General features: G+C 36.5%; 1 protein-coding gene across 1 annotated transcript; it reads right to left on the reverse strand.

Annotated features, from left to right (window-relative positions):
* Nucleotides 1-21: 21 nt before the first annotated feature.
* MNS1 (meiosis specific nuclear structural 1) lies at nucleotides 22-22,794 on the reverse strand. The gene is made up of 10 exons (XM_081117718.1): nucleotides 22,701-22,794; nucleotides 21,651-21,872; nucleotides 18,739-18,866; nucleotides 12,220-12,322; nucleotides 8,762-8,991; nucleotides 8,014-8,230; nucleotides 7,804-7,911; nucleotides 5,285-5,542; nucleotides 3,621-3,746; nucleotides 22-2,271 (listed from the first exon to the last, which is right to left on the reverse strand). Exons 1-10 carry the CDS (start codon nucleotides 22,701-22,703, stop codon nucleotides 2,179-2,181), a joined length of 1,488 nt encoding a protein of 495 aa, XP_080973844.1. The 5' UTR covers nucleotides 22,704-22,794; the 3' UTR covers nucleotides 22-2,178.
* Between the last annotated feature and the right edge of the window lie 692 nt (nucleotides 22,795-23,486).

A 23,486-nucleotide genomic window follows, 5' to 3' on the forward strand; every position in this document is an offset into this window, starting at 1 on the left:
CCCATTTACTACTGAAACTTAAAAAGTAAGATACCTAGGAATAAACTTAACTAAAGATGTAAAAGACCTTTACTCAGAAAACTACAGGACACTCAAAAAAATAGAGGAAGATATAAACAAATAGAAAAATATACCATGCTCATGGATTGGAAGAATTAACATCATTAAAATGTCCATATTACCCAAAGCAATCTATAAATTCAATGCAATGCAATCCATATTAAAATACCAACAGCATATTTCACAGATGTAGGAAAAAAAACTTCGAAAATTTATATGGAACCAAAAAACACCCTGAATAGCCACGGCAATCCTGAGAAAGAACAAAGTTGGAGGGATCACAATACCAGATATCAAGTTATACTACAAAGCCACTGTAATCAAAACAGCCTGGTACTGGCACAAGAACAGACATATAGATCAGTGGAACAAAACAGAGAACCCAGAAATTGACCCATGCCATTATGGTCAATTAATATTTGATAAAGGAGGCAAGAACATACAATGGAGTAAAGACAGTCTTTTCAATAAATGGCCCACTGTAATCAAAACAGCCTGGTACTGGCACAAGAACAGACATATAGATCAGTGGAACAAAACAGAGAACCCAGAAATTGACCCATGCCATTATGGTCAATTAATATTTGATAAAGGAGGCAAGAACATACAATGGAGTAAAGACAGTCTTTTCAATAAATGGCGTTGGAAAAATTGGACAGATACATGCAAAAAAATGAAACTAGACCAACTTACACCATACACAAAAGTAAATTAAAAATGGATAAAAGACTTAAATGTAAGACATGAAACCATAAAAATCCTAGAGGAAAACATAGGCAGAGACATCTCTCATAGCAGTATGTTTGCTGATACATCTCCTAGGGCAAGAAAAACTAAGGAGAAAATAAACAAATGGGACTGCATCAAAATAAAAAGCTTCTGCACAGCAAAAGAAACCAACAAAACAAAAAGGGAGCCCACTATGGGAGAACATATTTGCCAATGACTCATCTGATAAAGGGTTAATATCCAAAATATATAAGGAACTTATACAACTTAACAAAAGGAAGACGAATAATCCAATTAAAGAAAGGGCAAAGGACCTTAATAGACACTTCTCCAAAGAGGACATACAAATGGCTAAGACACATATGAAAAAATGCTCAGCATCATTAATCATCAGAGAGATGCAAATTAAAACCACAATGAGGTATCACTTCACACCTGTCAGAATGGCTACCATCAACAAATCAACAAACTACAAGTGCTGGTGAGGGTGTGGAGAAAAGGGCATCCTAGTACACTGCTGGTGGGAATGCAGACTGGTGCAGCCACTATGGAAAGCAGTATGGAATTTCCTCAAAAGATTAAAAATTGACCTGCCATTTGATCCAGTGATCCCACTTCTAGGATTATATCTTAAGGAACCGGAAACATCATTCACAAAGAACTTATGCACCACTATGTTCATAGCAGCACAAACTGCAGTAGCTAAGATCTGGAAACAGCCCAAGTGCCCATCGTAGATGAGTGGATAAAAAAACTGTGGCATAGTTACACCATGGAATACTATGCAACTGTAAAAAAGGACCTTTTATCCTTTGGCACAGCATGGAGGGACCTAGAAAGTATTATACTAAATGAAATAAGCCAGTCAGAGACAGACAAGTACCACATGATCTCACTTATATGTGGAATATGATGAGCAAAATGAACTGATGAACAAAGTGGATCCAGAGACATAGAAGCTTGGAACAAACTGAGGGATCTCGGAGGAAGCTGTGCGTGGGGAGAGATTAATCAAGGAACCTATATGTTTATCAGCATGACACATGGACACAGACATTGGTTTGGGGAATGCCTGCGGGTGGGGTGGAGGGGGTCTGAGGATAAAAGGGGGACATCTGTAATATTCTCAACAATAAAGATAAAGAAACAAAAACACACACAAAAAGACAGTTTGACTAAAAGCAATTAATTTTGCAGTTAAAAGTATTCAGTAATTTTAATTTTTATCAGAAAATAATTTTTTTCTTATAACCATTACAAATGATGAAATAGAGATGTTTTAGAAAATCCAAACAGACAAGATTCCTACTATCACTGAACTGTAAAACAACAGTTACACTGACATCTAGTGGTAACATACAAAAGAATCCAGGTTTTACCAAACCTTTATCACTTTCCTTCACAGCTTTCACTCCTCCTCTGATAGGCTTTCCGAAACTCTTCACCAAGCACCTCAATGTCATCCTCCTTTCTGAATACTCCCTACGAGAAAAAAATTTTGTGGGTTACTCTGAGTACCAGAATATTTCCCCAAGTGCTTGTAAGACTAGCAAATATAGACATGACATTTGCAAAGCTATTTCCAAGATAATAAAATCTATTTAATAGATTTATGGGAAAAAAGATTATTTTCTGAAAATTATGACTTGATATACAATACTGAATATTCTTACACTGACTTGACTTCCTGACTTATCGGTTCTGCTGTTGGAACTTGTCGTATAAAGTAGAAGATTCCTATGACAAGTACTACTGCTTGGATTGGCGGAATGGGAAGGAATTTAATCTGTACTCTGTGCTACCCTTGTCTTGAAACAACCCTGCATATGATTATGAGGGGTGAGGGTGAAGAGTTTGAGCTTTGCCAGATTTTATGCATGAAATTAGCTCTTGCTTCAGTTCTTTGACCAATCAGCAAACATTCAGTCTTGCAGGAAAGAATCCAGGTTTAGAGTTAAGCCATTTGAGCAAGACTTTTTAAATTCTTGACGCTTTTGTTTTCCCTTATATTAAGAGGCTCTTTAAAACAAAACTGAACTTAAATATTTTCTTATAATGAAAGGATGTAAAGAATAATTTAGGTCATTTGGGGCCATTAGGACCCAGAGGATAAAAAGTAATTTTAGGATATCAGGTTTATTTAGGCTCTCCCCATCTCCACAATTATTTCCCTACAGAAATATCTAAATCCCACGACTCTCCCAGAATTTATAGTCTATTTCACAGAATTTATCAATTCCATATGGCTTTTGTCATTAATACATCATTTTGTATTCATTAATCCTGTCTAAACAATTAGACTAAGGTCCTGTGGGCTGGCAATAATTACTCATGTTTCTTTCTCCTTCCTTAATCTGCACTGGACTAAATATAAAATATGTACTTGATTCTTCCAATTGACTAAAATGTCAAATGGCATAATTTCTATATTTGAAGGATGAAAATATTTACATGAGTCCAGATATTTATGTGGCCTGTGAAACTGTTTATTTTATAGTCACTGTATCTCAGATGTACATGAAAATTTCCTATCTTCTGGAAATTCTCAAGATTTTCCTGTTATTATCACAATTGCTTTATGGTAGTTTAGTTTTAGAACACCTACACTGAACGGTGAGAAAAGAATCTCTAAACAAATTCAATTCATTTAGCTCATACTTTTAAAATGTGCCAAGACTAGCTCTCATTTCAGTGAGTGGCCAAGGTCCCACTGCTGCTTGGTAACAGCAAGAAGTGTACGAAACCCAGGACCCCTGTAATCCTAATACCACGGTTTTTTCCCCACCAAAAGATGTCATGAGGATTCCACTTTTGAGCTAAATCTCACTCACTTTAGGGAGATATCCTAGTAATTTTGTAGCATGTTCTTTGAGAAGTTTTAGTCTTTCTTCTTCAATAATTGCATTAATACATCCTTGTCTTCTTTGCTGCAACTGCCATTCTTCCAGTTCATGTTGCTGGAAATGCAAATAGAATTTTGTCACACAATACATTAATCTTAAGTAGTTGTCAAGCCCTGCCGGTGTGGCTCAGTGGTTGAGCACTGACCCATGAACCAAGATGTCACAGGATGGATTCCTGGTCAGGGCACATGCCGAGTAGGGGGCGTGCAGGAGGCAGCCGATCGATGTTTCTATCTTTCTATCCTCCATTCCTCTCTCTTTAAAATCAATAAAAACATAAAAAAAAAAAAAGTTGTCAAAACCATTCTTGCAGTGAATTAGATAAAACTGATGAACTAACTTCAAAAGCTACTAGATGATGTACAGGGTGTAGCAAAAGGTTTACAGTTCATGTGAAAATGATACAATAATTAATACATAAGAATTGTTTTGTGTACTCACAACTGTAAACCTACTTTTGCCCCACTCTCTATATTGTATGTATTATATATACATAGCTTTTACAGTAATTTCTTAAAAGTTACAAGAACAATACAGGGTGGAGCAAAAGTAGGTTTACAGTTGTTCGTATGGAAAAATGCAATACTTAATAAATACAAGAATAAACTGTTTCACATACTTACAACTGTAAACCTATGTTTGCCCCACCCTATAGTTATGACTGGGATTTTAGGAGGCAAGTACAGAGTTTTAGGACAATGTCTTCATTACCAAGGGAAAAAATGTCCAAAGAGGTAATTTCCTAATTCAATAACTATTTATTAAATCTTTACCATATGGCAGGTGCTGAAGGCAGCTCACAATGTAAGACAAAAAATGTGGATACAACAGAATAAGGGATATCTAAAAGAAATATTTCCACGTGTGAAATTTTTAAAAGCCTGTATGAAGCACAAGAGTAGCAGCAAGCGTTCTACAGGGAGAACCAGCATTTCTCAGGAAAGAGTTCTGAACACTCAACCACACCAGAATTCGGTGCCATATAATATGGAAGAGATGTCTAGCTTTAAAAAGTTTTAGGACTTAAAAGAACTCTTGAGGAAATGTATCTAAAAAATCCTGTTGGACAAGGAAGGATGTTAAAAGGCAGCATTGAAATAGTGATGAATTCCTGCCAAGAATTATCGTAGTTCAAGTAGTAGTAATAACGCAAAGCTTTTCTTTGAAATAACTAGTTTACTAGGGTCACTATTTCTTCAGACCGCTCCTTGTCAAAGTCATGAAAACCAGAAAGGAAAAAAAATTATATATCATGTATGATTAATTAATAGCTAACATCATCTGGCACATAAAAGGTTCTCAGTTAACTGTTTAGTGGGTAAACACATGAGCTGATTGCTGTTAAATAACGACCAAAGCCTGGCTGGGCGTGGCTCAGCAGTTGAGTGTCGACCTAGGATCCAGGTGATTGGGGTTCGATTCCCGGTCAGGGCACATGCCCAGGTTGTGGGCTGCAGCTGATCAATGACTCTCAAATCATTGATGTTTCTATCTCCCTCTCTCCCTCTCCTTTCCTCTCTCTGAAATCAATAAAGATATATTAAAAAAATAATAATAATAATGACCAAAAATAACCCCCCAAAAACACTTACTTTGTCTGCAAGGAACTGATTGCGGCGCTCTTCAATAAGTTTTTCCACGGCCCTCCTGTGCTCTAGCTGCTTCATCCTTTGCTTCTGCGCATTCATTAACTCTATCCGGTCATCCTCAGCGAGCTTCCTTAACAGAGCTTGTCTAAAGGCCTCCTCTTCCTCTTTTGCAGCCTGTAGTACCAGTTCCTTCAAGGCCATTTGTTCTATAAAATTTTGCTTCAACTCCTTTTGTTTTCTCAATTTCTCTTCTGCTTCTTCCTAAAAAAATTTATATATAGAAGTTAATTCAGTAACTGTTTCTTTAAAGCAGATTTATAAAGAAAAGGTAGAATAGTTTGGTTAAGCTTAGTGTTACAATATGAAATAAAACAGAAGCCTTTTCAAGGCAACATTTTGCCCTATTTTAAAGCTAGTTGGATAAAGGACATGTTACTTTTGAATTGCTTTCTAGTGTTTGTTTTTAAATTTTAATTTGTATATATTTACCATCTTGTTTCTGGATTCAGAAGAGAGCTGATATAAAAACTTTTTTTGCTCACCTAAGTTTATTAAATCTGTACTAACTATGAATTATTCTAGAATCTTGCATGAAACCTCTGTTAAAATCATTGATAAATACTTTCAGAACAATAACCTAGCAATGACAATCAGAATTTTTTCAGGGAAATTCAAATTTACTTGGAACAGTTAAAGTCCTTTTCTATAAAATTTAATTTTCCCAGCATTTTATTATGAAAAATTTCAAACATAACCAAAAAAACAAAGAATTTTATAGTGATCACCCACATACCTAACACCTGGGTTCTACTAATTATATTTTACTGTTTTTGCTTTATCATCTTCTATTCAGTTAGGACTAATGTAAATTTTAAGTCCTTCTCTAACCAAACTTGCCTAAGTCTTACACAAGCTCCATGAAGTCCAGTATCCTCAAGGCATTCAAAACACTGCCTTAACAGCAGCCATATGGATAGGGTTCTTACTTAGAACACACACTGTAAGGGATTTATTCCAGGCCATCAGGCGCACGTAGGACTTCCAGGAGCTCCAGGGAACCAGGCTCACACGCCACTGCTCGAATCCCCGCTAATAACCCTCCCAGAGCTGCCCCCAGGGACCCGGTCTCCCTCTGGCGGCTGCTGTCTCATTTTGCTCCTTTGCACCTTCACCTCCAAAAGGGGAAGAGAGACTGCTGGAGAGAGCCTAGCTAAAAGAGGACAAATGCAGTTTTAACTTTATAGTCTTTATAAAAAGTAACACAAATGTTTTTAAAAAGGAATAGGAGTGGGTTTTAAGTGAGTGAATCTGCAGTATCAGCTGTAGCAACTTTGATCATTACATTGTATATTCAACTTCTTTTTCTTCATTCTCCCTGTCTAATCCCCGTTTCAGATCCTACCTTCTCGTTAAAGTCTTTTCTTACCACTCTAATTCATACTTCTCTCTCTTTTTGGACTCATATACCATTTAATTTTTCCATTTTACTTCTTATGTACCTACCTTATCTCCTCACTAAAAGTAACAGGCCATCCTATTTTTGGGGGGTGTACTATTTTCTTTATCTGTTTATTCATTGAGAGACACTTGGAGGTTATTTCTGTATCTTGGCTATTGTAAGGCTACAACTGGACATCCAAAAGCAAAAACTGAACCTTGACCTAAGTCTCACACTTTATACAAAATATTACTGAAAATGGATCACAGACTTACAAGTACAAAAGTAAAAAACCTTTAGGGAAATAATTATTCAGGATTTAGGCAAAGAATTCCTAGAAGTAGTACCAAAAGTACAATTCATAAAAACAAATTGATAAATTGAACTTCCTAGAAATCGAAAACTTGCTCAGAGAAAGACCTTGTTAAGAGAATGAAAGACAAGCTACAGACTAGGAGAAAATATTTGTCACAAGGACTAGTACCTAAAATATATAAAGAGCTCTGAAGCTTTCATAATAAATGAATAAACAACCCAGTCAGAAAACGTGAGGTCAAGTTTGTTGATACTGCTTTTCAGCACTACTTCCTGTGGTTTTCTGACTAGTCTATACTGAGAAGGGGTATTGAAATCTTCAGTGATATGGATTTGTCTGTTTCTCCTTTCAGTTTTGCCAGTTCTGCCTCATGTATTCTGAAGCTTTATTTAGGTTCGTACACATTTAGGACTTGTACGCCCTCTAGATGAATTAACCCTGCTATCTTGATTTCCACTCTGACTTGCTTTTGAGTAGTGTCTGCAAGGTTTATCTTTCTCCATCCATTTGCTTTTAAACTACACGTGTCTTCATATTTAAATTGTGTTTCTTACAGACAACATAGTTGCATCGTGCTGCTTAAGCAGTTTGTGAACTGCTGCCTGGGTCTAGCTTTTTAAGCGGACTGAAATTTCTCTTAGTTGCAGTGTTTATACCATTTACATATAAGGTAATTATCAATATTGTTGGGTTTAAATCTGTCTACTGCTTCATCTCAAAGTGATATTATTCTCTATGTTAATCACTCTTTCAATTTCCAATACTTACTTTTAGTTTCTTCTTATGTATTTCAGCTTGTTCTTCCTGATACAATTCTTGTCGCACTTGTTCCAAATCTTCACGTTGCCGCAGCATTTCTTCCAATTTCTCAGTCAGCTATTGAATTAAAAAAAAACACACTTAGACATTTATAGGCACCAATCCTATAACACACATTTCAGAATGTCTCCAGTGTTAAAGAAGTGAGTGTTTTAATACCATATTCTGAAGCTGTAGCCTTTTTTCTTCATTGTCTTGAACTCTTGCCATCCGCGCCTTTTCTCTTTGTTGCTGCAAGTTGGCAAACTCGATGATTTTTCTGTTTTCTTCTTCCATTTCCTCACGTTTCTTTTTTCTCCATAGAGCCTGCTCTTTCTGAAACTCTTCTATGTACCTTCGAGTTGCATTCATTTTTTCTAACTTTTGTTGTGTTTCTCTAAAATGCAATAGTGAGTACAGTTTTATAATAACAAACAATAATAAAATATCAAAAAATATGTGTCATTTCCTTCAGTCAATAATGTGGGGGAAATGTATAGTTTGTTCATTCATTCATGCAACAAAACATTCTGAGTGTCCCTTATATGCCACTAAATATATGACAGGTATACGTTTTTTCTGAGTAAAACACTACTGTGCCCCTTCTCTAACCTATTAAGCTTTATGCACCCACATCTGCCTCACATCACCTGTCTACCAAGGAAATACATCCAAAAACAAGTCCTCTGACATACGATATGGGCATATTTAAGAAAACCAAAGGTTTAGTCATTGTCACTTAGTAAGCACTTATTAATGACCAGATAATTAATTACCATGCCGAGAGACAGATAAAAGCGGCTCAGTTTGTGCAATGGTAACGTGGAGCCCTTCCTGTGCGGGAGGCACTGTTTGGGTGCTTTGCCTCAACACAAGCCTGAGATTAATGTAAACGTGTAGGCACATGACAAAGCTGGGATTCGCTTACAGTTGATCTTCTTCATAGATTTTCCTAACGATTTCATCAATCATGAGTTTCTCCTTCAGCAGCTCCTCGTAAGCTTCCTGCTTCTTCCTCTCTTGCTCCTCAAGCTGTTTCTCCAAGTCAAGGTAGTACTGCGCTTTCACCTGACTGCGCCTCTCTTCCGCGGCATTCTCTTCCTTCATCGCTCTCTCCTGTTCTTCCATCATAGTTTTGGCTATTTCAGCATCACGTTTCTGTTAATAAAACAAAATTCACCTTTCCATTATCAAATCTGAGCAGAGTGTGATAGAACATTTTAAACAGATGTCATTGAATATGATAAAGCCTGTTACATAAACTCTTTTCATCTGTGTAGGTAAAAAGTAAAGGTAAGTCACTGTCACTGGTTTGAATGGTGAGTCAAACTGTAAAGAGGCTTTCCTGTTCCTCCAGGCAGCTCTCGGGGCAATACATAAGGATAACAACAACTGCACATGTGAAAAATATAAATAAAATGAGAAGTACTCTACTAGTGACTTGACTATGTTAACTGCCAAAGCAGTAGTCATCTTTTTCTTCTATTTAATGGTAGCAATTTTCACAAGTTTTAGCTCTGTTGTGTATGTGAATGAATAAAAGGGGTTCTATGGAAAGTAACCTCACAGGGTGATCTGACCAGATTCCTCACTGGGCAGGTCATGGTGGGCAGCCATGCACCAGGCATATAACTTTTTAGTAAAAGGTTTATCTTCGCCTTAAGCAAGCCCTGTCCATTGTTTCTGTGCATCTAGGTTAACACACCTTCAACAGAGCACATAATCTCATTAACTGCCCAATAATCCAGTCCCTGCTTTGCTTTCTCCCACCTCCAATGTAATCTTCCTTATGTTCGTTCACTCCTTAATTTCAAATGCACAAAAGTAGCTGCAAAACTTATTTTCTGGAGCATTTGATATCTTACGCCCCAGCATATGTCATCAGCTTGGCTCAAATAAACTCTTATAAAAATTCTCTACAAGTTTGGACATCTCTTACGTTCACATGTATCAGATGCTATTTAGAGTAAGGATGGTACAAGCATACCTCGGAGATATTGCGGGTTCAGGTCAGACCACCACATAAAGCCAGTATCACCATAAAGCGATTCGTAATTTTTTTTGCTGGTGAAAGGTCTTGCCTTCAATATGTTAAAAAAACAGTATCAATGGAGCACAAGGAAGCGAAGTGCAATAAAACGAGGCATGTCTGCCTGTACTCTCTTGTTCATACAGGGTTGCTATTAATAGCTCTGAACAACTCAAATTTCTCTCAGCCTAATCTTTCTTTCCTGCCACTGGCCTTTTAAGTCTCTCTTTTCTCATTTATTAAAGGCCCTTTGTAATCATTTTAACTTAAAAGGATCACATAGGTCACTGTGTCTGTTTTCTGCAGCTCTGACTTCACTCATTCAGTACCATTCCTTCTGAGTTAGTATTGCTTCTTGAATGGGTTAAACCCCTTATTTGTTCTGAGCATTTCAAAATAATTTAACAAAATAAGTTTTAGATTAAATATATATTGGGGCAATTTTTTAAATTCCCCTTTCCTATTATGATCACATCCCAAATGGTTAACAGCATCAAACATAAAAGATCAAAATATAAATGGTAAATGCCATTCCTGATCTAACTGATGCTTTTAACATATACACTGTTAATATGACTTAATCAAAATTCTTTGTTTTCTTAGCACATGTTGTACTAGGTTCTTTAGAAAAAATATAAAATGACAGAAACATGTATTACAGATTACCATACACTTATATAAAGACAGTGTTCTCATCTCACAGATAAGAAAACCAAGGCTTAGAAAGACTGAACCAAAACTAGCACCTAGATATCCTGACACCTAGTCAAGTCCTAGGAGTATTTGACTTTAATTTTTGTGGATCAATTTTATTTAGAAAATAGCTATTGTTTCATATGTCATAGAAAATGTCTACAATTGCCTTGAATAACTTCAATTATCAAGGAAATTAAAACTGCAAACTACAGTGAAATAGCATATTGTTTCTATTCTACTTTATTTTTGAAAGGGTAGAACAGAACTATATGGCTTAGGAAATTAAGTCTCCTCATTGTCTCCTGTCCATCACTGTTAAACACCTGCTGACCGGCTATTTCGAGCCAGAACTCGCCCGTGTGGCCGGCTACTGTTCGTCATGACCTGTCAGCAAGGTGTAACAGTATGCTAAGTAACCCTTCAGATTTTTTCTACACTCACATGCACATGCGTGTATACACACACACAAACACATCATTGTGGTCAAGATCTTTCTTTTTAATCCTCACCTGAGTATATACTTATTGATTTGAGAGAGAGAATCACTGATCAGTGACCTCTTGCCTCCACCAGATGTGTGTCCTGACCAGGAATCAAACTCACAATCCTTTTGATGTACAGACGATGCTCCAACCAACTGGGGTAGTATCTATTCTTACTTGGTGCCTATATTTCACTGTACCAGTTAAATATTTTGATATCACCCCTCTAATTGTATGTGTGTATGAGTATATGAGGGTATTGCTGTACACAACACATACGAATATATACGCATGTCGACATCCACATACACACAGGTACAGGTTTTTTAAATAAAAATGGTCTATGATATGAATTATTCTCCAACTTGATTTTTTCTTCAAGTTTTTTCCCTTTAAACCTAAAATATATTCGGTCCAACTTTAAAAACCAGAACATTTACCTCTACCTGTCTCTCTAATAGCCGTACATCTTTTGCAAGAGCTCTAGGAGGGAGCTCTACCAAAATGCTCTACAACACAGGAGGGGAATATAAAGGCTGTGTGTGTAACACTGAATCTGACCTCCCATCTACGTCTAGCCTTTCTTTGTGACAATGAGAGCTCAGCGAAGATACGCACCTGCTTTTAAGTGTTAACTCAGTAAACCCTATTTTATATTGGTGAGTGTGTCTGAAACTCCTTTGCCCAAGAGTAATTCTTGCCCTGAACTTTGCAGTATGTCAGGAGTTAGAAAAGGAGATAAAATAGAGGGAAACATGATAAGAGATTGCTGTTTATAAAACAAAGTACCTAAAATTATAAAATAGTTTATTTCTTAGAACACTTAAAAAATGAAAAATTAACGACATTAAAATATATTAATTATGCTAACAACTTGTACTGTATTGGTTTGTCAAAGAATAATTGGTTAGAGATTATAAAGAATGCTGGGGGGTTTCTGAATACAGCTGTTCATTCTAAGCGGCAACCTAATCCTTTGTGTCTCTGAAAGGCTCTAATATGAAATTAAACAAGGCTCAATATTAAATAATATGATTTCTTATACTTTAAGGATCTGAAAAGTAGCAAGTATGAGAAATCTAGCACTGTAAATTCTTTATAGTATGTAACAATTTTCAAAAAATTGTATTTTAATGAACCTAAAAACACAGAAAACATAGTGGACAGAAACACGATTACCATTTGTTCATATTTAATGGCATCCTTTTCAGCAATCTGAGCTGCCCTTTCTTTATTCATGTAAGCTGCTTTCAATTTCTTCTCCAATTCTCTGATCTCAATACTGTTTTAAAAAAACACAGAAATTTAAATTTGAGAACCATTACTATAAAACTAATCTATATCTGAAACATAAAATATTTTTTTCTAAATGTGTAAAACATTTACATTATTTAAATATTTTGAAAAAATATCCCTTTCTCCCTTCATATAAAGAAAAATCAGAATGCATGTAAAATGGCACACTGTAATTAACATTCTAGACAAAATAGCCATTTTATTTTGAACAATAATCACTAAAATCTTTTTGCCAGTGTCTGGCTCAGAAAAGGTGCTTTGTCAACATTGGTTAAAATTTCTGTTCAGCTACTAATATTATCAAACTAAAAGAAGAACTATATAGCAGAGAGGTTTAAACCTAAGCAAGTTGTTTAAATTTTGTTCCTTGCGCCCGGCCGGGCGTGGCTCAGCGGTTGAGCGTCGACCTAGGATCCAGGCGATCAGGGTTCGATTCCCGGTCAGGGCACATGCCCGGGTTGTGGGCTGCAGCCGATCAATGACTCTCTCATCATTGATGTTTCTGTCTCTCTCTCTCCCTCTCCTTTCCTCTCTCTGAAATCAATAAAGATATATTTAAATTTTGTTCCTTGCTTTTACTATATGTAAAAGGGGTAGTTGTGGGAATTAATTAATGTGTACAAAGAGCTTAGAAAAGTACCTCTTACACAGTAAACACTCTATAAATGGTAATTATTTTCTGATAATGATGATGAAGACGGAGTGACTATAGGAAAGTTTGTTTCACCTCTCTGGACTTGTTTTCTTATCTGTTAAAGAATGGAAATTGGCCTCAGATAATCTCTGAATTATTTTGAATCCATCATTTTCCTAACCTTAGTGAAAACAATATGCCATACAAAACTTTTTGTTTTAATGTGCAAGTCGCTATTCTGAATATGACAGAATATGAGAATTCTGAGTTGGAAGGGTGCTTAGATGTCACCTAGATGTACATCTTAATTCTTACAGGAACACAGAGGGATTCACCTAATTATAAACTCAACTTACAAGTACCCCATACTTACAAAGAGATAATCAGAGGGGTTATTCACTTTCGCACTTTTATTCAACATAGTTTTGGAAGTCCCAACCACAGCAATCGGACAAGAAGTGAAATAAAAGGCATCCAAATTGAAAACGAGGAAGTAAAACTATTAGTTACAGATAACATGATACTATTGAGAATCCTAAAGATTCCACCAAAGAACTATTAGAATAAATGAATTCAGTAAAGCAGCAAGATACAAAGTTAATATTTAGAAATCAGTAGCATTTTTATACACCAATAATGAACTATAAGAGAAATAAGAAAATCCCATTTACAATTGTATCAAAAAGTAAAATACCTAGGAATAAATTTACCAAGGAGGTAAAATACCTGTACTTGGGAAACTATAATATACTGAAGAAAGAAATTAAAGAAGACAAATAAATGGAAGGGAATACTGTACTCATGGATAAGAAGAATTAACATCATTAAAATGTCCATATTACCCAAAGCAATCTACAGATTCAATGCAATCCCCATCAAAATACCAATGGCATTTTCCACAGAACTAGAACAAATAATTCTAAAATTTATATGGAACTGCAGAAGACACCAAATAGCTAAAGCACATTGAGAAAGATGAACAATGTTGGAGGTATCTTGCTACTTGAAATCAAACTATACGACAAGGCTATAGTAATCAAACAGCATGGTACTGGCATAAAAACAGACATATAGATCAATGGAACAGAATAGAGAGCCCTGAAATAAACCCATGCCTATGTGGTGAATTAATCTATGACTAGGAGGCAAAATATACAATGGCATAAATATACAGTCTCTTCAATAAATAGTGCTGAAAACTGGACAGATACATGCAAAAAGACACACACACACACACAAAAGAAACAAAACTGGATCACTTTCTTACAACATATCCAAGAATAAACTCAAAATGGATTAAAGATTTAAATGTAAGACCCCAAACCATAAAACTCCTAGAAGAAGACCCCAAACCATAAGGAACTCATACAACTTAATATCAAAAAATCACAAATAATCCGATTAAAAAATGGGCAGAGAACCTGAATTGACATATCTCCAAAGAGGACATACAGATGGCCAACAGACACATAAAAAGATGCTCAATATCACTAATTATCAGGGAAATGCAAATTAAAGCCACAATGAAATCACCTCACATGTGTCAGAATGGCTATCATCAATAAAGCAACAAACAACTGCTGGCCAGGCTGTAGAGAAAAGGGAACCCTCATACGCTGTTGGCCGGATTATAAATTGTTGCAGCCACTATGGTAAACAATACGGAGGTTCCTCAAAAAGTTAAAAATAGAACGACCATATGACTCAGCAATTCCACCTCTGGGTATTTATCTGAAGAAATCCAAAACACTAGTTTGAAAAGATATAGGCATCCCGTGTTCATTTCACAACAGCTAAGACATGGTAGCAACCGAGGTATCCGCCCATAGATGAACGGATAAAGAACACGTAGTGCAAACATACGACGACACATCACTCAGCCACAAAAGGGAAACGAGGCAGAGAAAGAACGACTAATACCACATGATTTCACTTACATGTGGAATCCAGAAAACAAAATAAATGAACAAACAAAACAGAAACAGACTCAGATACAGAGAACAAACTGGTGCTCTCCAGATTGGGAGGGCGGGGGGTAGGGGAATGGGTGGAAAGGTTAAGAGATTAAGTAGTACAGATTACCAGTTATAAAAAAATCACAGGGAAATAAAATACAGCATAGGGAATATAGTCAATTATATTGTAATAACTATGTATGGTGTCAGGTGGGTAGCAGACTTATCAGGGTGATCACTTCATAAGTTATATAAATGTCTAATCGTCAGGCTGTACACCTGAAACTAATATAATGTATGTCAACTATAATTGAAAAATAAAATTTAAAAAATTTTATAGTTTTGTTTGAGTTTTTTTCTTAATCCCCTCACCTTTTTCACCCAACCCCCCCTTTTTTTAAAAGATGACATTAAAACACACACACACACACACATATATATATATATATATATTTTTTTTTTTTTTTCTTGGCCTCTAACTCCATGTAATTACTTCCTATCTCAATTTTGTTATAGTTTATTATACTTTTAACTCTTTACATATATTAAATTCCAAAAGAAATAATGATTTACACATTCATATTTCATCTAGATTTACTACACGTTTACCTTCCTGAAGTTCTGAAACTAATGTTGGATTCATTTCCATTCTTCTACCTGAAAAACTGGTAGTATTCCCTTTAACCCAGAGTTATTGGTGATCAATTCTGTTTTTGTTTATCTAAAAATGTTATTTTTTTCCATATCACATACTTAATTTTAATAATCAACATCTTGATTATGAGTCTGAAATATAATTGTACTGGCATCAGCAAGGAACAGGTTATACATTTAATAAGGGAAGTCTATATTTCTTTGAGCTTGTTTTTTTGCTGAAGTGAGACACCAATTATATATATAAGGTCTTGTTTTTGCTTTCATAAACACATTTGTTTTCTATGTAATAAATATATAGTTGCTAATTATGCAATAATTATAAATTTTATAATTAATTATAATTATACAATTAATGGATGAAATGTAATACTTATAATTATAAATAATAATTGTGCAATTAATTATAATTATTCATTAATTTGTACTATATTTAATATAGGATTTCTAAAAATAGGCAGTGAGTTTCCCAACTCCACTTAAAAACAGTGATAAAATTGTCTTTAAATATTTTCTTGGATTAAAAAAAATGATGTGTTCAAAATCAAATAACAAAAGTCTCGTGACTTCTGAACTTTATTATTTTCAAAATAACTTTTGATTATTTTTAAAAATTTACCCTGAATTTAAAAAATTAATTTATTTTAAATGTAAGCAGCCTAATTGTAATATAGGTGACTGAGTTACTTTGGATTTTAAGTACCACAGCAAACATTTCCTTAGACTTGCCAATTTGCAGATGAACACACTCATCAGGAAAATGGTCATTTCTGTATGTCAGTCAAAATTTTACCATGGCTTATGCACAAAGTAAGACATTCTTAGCAGTGTTGCATTGCTGAGAGGCAGCATACTCTATTTGAAAGAGTGCTCAACTGAATTACTTTTGCCTTAAATTTGGAGAAAATTTTAGAATTTTAGATGGGCTATTATTTTCTTTCATCCCTTGAAAATCCACTGTCGACTAGTTTCTACTGTTGCTGCTGAAAATTCAGTCATACTTTTTATTGTCACTCCTTTGAAGTCTTTTTTGTGTGGTTACTTTTGTTATTTTTATGGTTTTTCTCTACTGTTGGATTTTAAACATTTGACTATGACTTACGTGTAATTTTCATTACTTATTGCATCTTAACCTGTGGCCTATGTCTTTTACCATTTTTGGAAATCCTCAGCCAGTACCTCTTCAAATACTGCTCTGCATCTTCTTTTTATGTCTCCCACCAGGACTAAAATGATACATCTGTTAGAACTTTCCACCATATCCCATATCTCTTTTAAGTTCTCTAGTATATTTTTTTATCCTATTCCCTCTATGTGCTTTATATTCTGAGTATTTCCACTAATCTGCTAACACTTTATCTCTTCATCTGTTTCAATCAAATGAAATCTAATTAAATTCTGTATTATTGAAGTAAAATATACACTAAAGTGCACAAATATGAAGCATACAGCTTGTAGAATGATGTCAGATACCTGGTCATCTGCTTTATTGGCTAAGCTCTGCTTTACTTAACTCTCACCCATATTTTTGGAATCAGCAGATTACAAACTCCTGGGTCACCATTCCGGTTTCCTTCCTCTCCCAGATCTTAGTTATGCTTTCTCCAGATAGTCTCTTCTCAGAGGGAGCATTTCATTTATTTGCATCACCTAGTCTGCAATTGCTAGAAGTGGAAAGCTCCTCTATTTAAATCTTATATCAGTGAATTAGACAAAGACATGTCAGATAATATAAAACCATGAGTGATAGCTTATTAATGATGGGAAATTAAGTTCCAAAAGGATAGTTTGAGACTAGAACAATATGAAGACATTAGCAGTAATTCTAAACCTTTTTTAAGAATTAATAATCCCTTAGAGAATTTTAAAATTGTGGACCTACAAAAATACACATGGATGTATTTGCCAAACATATAATTTAATGAGGCTCAAAACCCCTGAAACTCATCCATGGGTCCTATCATATTCTACAGAAACCCTGATCAGTTAGGATAAAATGCCCAAAACTGTTCAAGTAAATTTCCAATATATTCAACTATATAAGTACAGGATGGGCATTTAGTTAGTCCCAAGTTTTAATCAAAAGGGTGACATGGCTGCTCCTAAAAAGCAACTCAATCTTAGGCAAGAAACATTCTAGAACAATGTGGTTAACAGTTCCACTATTAGGAGTTCTAAGCAGTACCCTGGAGTAAGTGCAATGATATAAAGAAAGAAATTGTGGGGGCATTATTTTGTTAAGAAACACCAATAATCTAAATTAGATCTACAGAAGAGAACCTAGACAGAGCAAATAAAGGAATGAGGGGTATTTAACTTACAGAAGAGAGCAACTAGTGGATTCATAAATATGAAAGGATGTCCTAAAGAACTAATTTTTTTCCCATTTTTTTCCCATCAGCAAAACTAAGATAAGTGCATGAAAGTTACAGGGAAATTATTATTATTATTATTAATCCTCACCTGAGGATATTTTTTCCATTGCTTTTCAGAGAGAGTGGAAGGGAGGAGAGAGAGAAACATCGATGTGAGAGAGACAGATCAATTGTTTGCTTCCCCCAGGACCCCAACCAGGGCCAGGGCTCGAGCCTGCAACCAAGGTATGTGCCCTTGACAGGCACTGAACGAGAGGCCCTTCAGTCCACAGGCCACGCTCTAACCACTGAGCCAAACCGGCTAGGGCAGGAAATTAATTTTGAGACAGCAGGGGGAAAAAGATTATTCAAAGTTAGGGCTGAATGAAAAAGAAAGTTCCTATCACAGTCACTAGAGGTGTTGACCACAGCTGACCAGCCACTTCCCAGAAACACTGTACGAAGTTTACGTAGGAGTATGAACTAAATGAGGCATCACCTGAGGTGCCTCTTAAGAGCAGAATTCCACGAGTCTATTTTTATAAGAGGTCACTTTAAAAATTATATTGAGGAAAGAGCAGAGGAAATGGATTTTTTTCCCCATCTTACATAATAACACTTTACTTCTAGGAATACAACTTCTTTTCTCAAATCTATATAGGATATAAAGCAGTAAGTACTTCCAGGCAAAATATTAACTAAGTGCAATGACATAAAGAAAGAAATTTCGCTCTCTGGTACTAAACATTACACAAAAGTTTAAAAATAAAGGCTACACAAATGAAATTTATAGAAACCAAGAGACCTGTTTTCTTTTACTTGTTGCCTCATCTTTTCATCCTTTAGGCTTTCGTGGTTTAGTTTGGCCAGTTCCGCAGCCAGCTTTTCTTCCTGTTGAAGCTGGCGTTCCTTCAGTCTTTTGTTTTCTTCTGCCTGAATAAAAAATACATAACTTTAGTTAGTTATCTTCCAGAATCAGATTTTTTTAATCAAGGTTGAATTTATTTGTTTATAGCAGAAAACTGCAAGTGCCTTCAGAGCAACAACCAATTATTTTTTAAAGTAAAAACTATTATTTAAATAAGCAATTTTCCAAATACTATTGGTGATGTTTGAAATTTTCCATGGTAAAGTAAGAAAAATATTGAAATACATCCCCAGGTAGACAGGATTCATCTCCAACGACTATCAATATTTTGCTAACCTTGTTTCTCTCCTCTATGCTACTCTTCCACTCCACTCTTATGTTTTCCTTTGTTGTTCTTTTTCTAGAGTATTTTAAAGCAAATCCTAGATATGTCATTACCATGTATATAGTTGAATATTGATCTCTACCTAATAAGAATTTCTTCCTATATAACAACTATGCCATTAACATGAGTAAATAAATTAACAAGAATTCCTTAGTAAGGTCTAATACTTGTCCATATTCAGGTTTCCCCAATTGTTTCAAAGATGCTTTTATTTTTATTTTTGGTCTGTTCAAATCAAAATTCAAACAAGGTCCATATATTGCATCTTGTTATTTCTCTTAAGTCTCTTATTCTGCAACAGTAACCCCCACATATACACTTTTTCTTTCCAAGCCTTTATAAAGACCCCATAGTCTGTAAAGATAACTTAAAAGAAAAAGTAAAAAACTTCGACAAAATTTAAAAAAAAACCAACATAGGCAGACACCAGTGGAAGTGACCAGGGAACCAATTCTTTACCCTGAAAATTAACTATCTCCCTTTCCAGTAAGAACTGTATTTTAGAGTACCAAATAAACCTAGCTGGTGAAGGAAGTTTTTTAGAGGAATTTCAGCTGAATGTGAAAGGAACAGCAGAATCAGAAATCACTGTTTTGCAACCCTGAATGAAGGAAAAGAGTCACTGGTGAAAACACAGACGAAAGTTTAATGGGGGTCTTTACAGTGGAGGGACCAGGCTGTCTCACTAAACCCACTGACCAACATTAGCATCACTAGAAGTGAAATGACCAGTCATCATGTGCCTGCTGATGTGATACAGTTCAAGGACAGCATTGTCTATGGAGTAGTTGCCATAAAGCTGTACAAATCTAATCATGCCTTTAAGGCTAACTTCCATTTGGAGGAAATATAAAAGATAGGAGAACAAATTAAAGAAACCAGTGAGGAAGTAAACAGATAAATTCAGAATGGGTGATATCCTATACAACAACTGGCCTAGTTAACAAGCTAGAGACAGGAAGTTAAAAAAATTAAGGATGAGCACTAGCCGGGTCACTCAGTGGTTAGAGCGCCGACCCAGGGACTGAAAGGTCCCAGATTCGATTCCAACCAGGGACACGTGCCTCGGTTGCGGGCTCCATCCCTGGCTGGTTGGGGTGTGTGCGGGAGGCAACAAATTGATATGTCTCTCTCACATCGATGTTTCTTTTTCTCTCTCTCTTTCTCCCTCTCCCGCCCTTTCTCCCTCCCTTTCTCTCCCTCTGAAAAGCAATGAAAAAAGTGTCCTAGGGTGAGGACTGAAAAAAAAATTGATGATGGAAGCGCTGTCTTAGACTAAGGGACCTAACAGACATAACCATCAAATACACGGCATGAACCTTGTTTAGACTCTGATTAAAACAAACTCAGGAAGCAGATTCCTGACACAATCACAGAAATCTGCTTCTGAAATGACACCCAGAAGTTATTGATAATTCTATTGGGTGAGATAGCGGCATTATGTAAGAAAATATCTATTTTATAAGATGCAGATTGAAGCATGCTGGAGATCGGTGCTGGGATATCTGTGATTATCTTTAAAGAAGAATCAGAATAAAAAGAATAAAGAAATCTAAACTCGGGGATCTTGCTCAGGGTTAAAAAAATCATGTCTTAAGTTTCTGGAATTTGGAAACTCAGAGAGATGGAAACTACTTTCAATTAAAAAAACAAACCATAAAACAAACCGAAACCTCTTGCTTTTGCCACTTCTCACAACATCCTACAAAATCCTGAACATAAAACAGGTGCTCAGAATATACTGAAACATCAGAATACTTTTTTCACGTTCATGAGAATTCAATTCTTTTCTTACCGGTTTCCCTTTTTCTACCACCCTCATCCCTTTAAATATTTAGAAATTTCCACCGAAACATTATCTCCATATTTAAGGAATTATATACATATAAATTGTACCTGAATTCTTCACGGTAGTATTTAAAAAATAAAAAACATGAGTAAATTCATACTTAATACACAGTGTTCATTTTCTAACTCTTATATAATACACATGGTTAACCTCAGTAAGTTCAAAAGGTATTAAATTTTTGTCTTTAGAATTTTATGGAAGGCAACAGAATTGTACTTATGTGAACAAAACTGTGGATATTAGTAATTCTGGATTTCATATTTATGGAAAAAACCTGAGTGCGAACTCTGTTCTGGGAACTATCCCAAGGGCTTTGCATGTATTAACTCATTAATTATTGAAACAGTCATACAAAGTAGGTATGAGGCATATGAAGTAAAAGCAATCCACCCAAGGTTCCACAACTACTATAGACAGTACTAGGATTCATAACAGAACATAACCTAGTTCTAAAAACCCAGCTCTTAACCAATACACTGGGCTGACTTACCGTGAGGCATCCTTTGTCTGACGCTGTCATCTATCTACTCAATTCCAGTATGAGGAGTAATTTCATCATTTCCAAGGAGAAAATGAAGGAAAAAAAATGATGTAAGAATGAATAGTAAGACTTACCTTTTGAATGGCCTCTTCCATATCCAATTCAAACTGTTCATTCTGTAATAATCTGAGTAATCTTTTGCGCTCAGCACGGTCATCGTTTTCATTCTGCACGATTTGGTTCCTGATTTGATTCTCTATCTTTTTTAGTGCCTCTACCTGCAACCTTTTGTTGTAGTTTCTCTCTACTAATTGCTGATGCCTTTCACTGGTGTTCAATGTTCTCCTTTTGGAAGCCTGTAATGCGAAAATAAAAAAAATACAAGTACACATATTTTGGTGTTCCAAAATCTAATTTTTAAAAATATATTTATGTAAGACCCAGGAACAAATGATACAAAAATAGGTGATGGTAATAAAAGAAGGCCCATTGGCTTCCTTCCTAAATTCAGAGAGCTATACCAGAATAAAAGTGTAAATGTGCTGGGTAAACATATCAATATATCAATGGATTAGGTATTATCATTATTCCCCACCTTCTAGGTGACGTATCAAAAAAGTAAAAGCAACTGTACAAGGTTCTTCCGCTAACAGTTGTACTAGGATTCATAGACACGCAGTCGAGCTCTGTACCGCAGTTCTTCACCACTACGCAGGGGATCCCTTCTCTCCCCATCCTGCCGCCCCTCCCCCCTCCCCCCTCCCTCCCCCTCCCCCTCCCTCCCCCTGCCCCCAGCTTGGCCATAAAGTTCTGTTCAGAGGCCCGCCAGGTTTCCCTAATACAGATTTAATAGGTCAACCAACTGCTACTCAGTCATTTGCTCTCTCCTGAACTTTTATTTCCACTCATTCGTTTGTCCAGCGGTTCTTAATCTTTTTTTAAAGTTCCTGAAATATGGGAAATAAGATTTTTACCGGGCAGATCTAATAGTGTGGGGGGAAAAGTGGGAAAAAGCTGGGAGCTACCACGAGCGGCCCTAAAGTAATTACACCTGAAAGCAAATGCAACTTCCCCACTAATTCTCAGGTTGGGCATTTCAAATCCTTTTTTAGAAGCAGGCGAGCTCTAAACTCAATCACTAGATGAACAAGTAGTTTCGAGACCGCCCCACCAAGCCCGCTCACCATCTTGGCGGATGAAAATCCCCGAAAATTCCCGCCTCCGGCTCTGGCGGCGGCCACAGCCCCGGACAGCCAAACCTACGGCCCCGGGCTCTCTGGTGTTTACGCGGTTTCCCGGCAACGGCCTGCAAGGCGCGGCCTCCCATTGGGCAAGTAAGACCCAATCAGCTGCGAGCTTCTTGGGAGGTTGGCAGGGAGTCTACTCCTATAGGTCTAAGGGAGAGCGGCGGGCAGTGCGGATCCTGTGTCCGGACGCGCTCAGTCCCTTTGCACCGGCGGGGGAGCCGGTTTCCCTCTGCGACTGAGCTCTTCGGTGGGGTAGGGAGCCGAGCCGAGGAGACTCTACATAGGAACACACGAACTCCTATCTATACGCGAGGCTAAAGTCGCCCTGCACGCACAGCACGGCCGCGCAGCGCCTGTCTGCCTGGGCCGACGCCTGCGCGTGCCTGCGGCCGGAGGCAGCCTCCCGCCGCCCTCGTGGGGAACTGGTGGCCCGTGCCCGGGAGCCTTCACCTACCCCCCCCCCCCGAAGCTGTTGGCAAACTTTGGGGATAAAATGCATGGGCCACATGGACATTATTCTGCTATGCAATAGACGGTCCGTACCAATGAGAGAAAATGAAGAGGATGGCAGGACGTAGGTCCGGTGTAGTTCACCGTCAGGTTAGACGCTGACGTCCATTTTAAATGGAAGAACTGAAGGACGGGAATGGTCAGAGCAATCAGTCAAATATTTAGAGATGACATATTTAGAGAAATCTCATCAAAACTAAAAAAAATAAATAA

This window comes from Miniopterus schreibersii, assembly GCF_964146895.1.
Source record: "Miniopterus schreibersii genome assembly, chromosome: 1".
NCBI lineage: Eukaryota > Metazoa > Chordata > Mammalia > Chiroptera > Miniopteridae > Miniopterus > Miniopterus schreibersii.

Coding starts and splice junctions, on each gene's coding strand:
- MNS1 (XM_081117718.1), bottom strand. Junction 12,323..18,738: donor CAACAAGTAAAAGAAAACAG/GTCTCTTGGTTT, acceptor TTTTTAAAACAG/TATTGAGATCAGAGAATTGG. Junction 2,272..3,620: donor TACTAGGATATCTCCCTAAA/GTGAGTGAGATT, acceptor TTTTTCTCGTAG/GGAGTATTCAGAAAGGAGGA.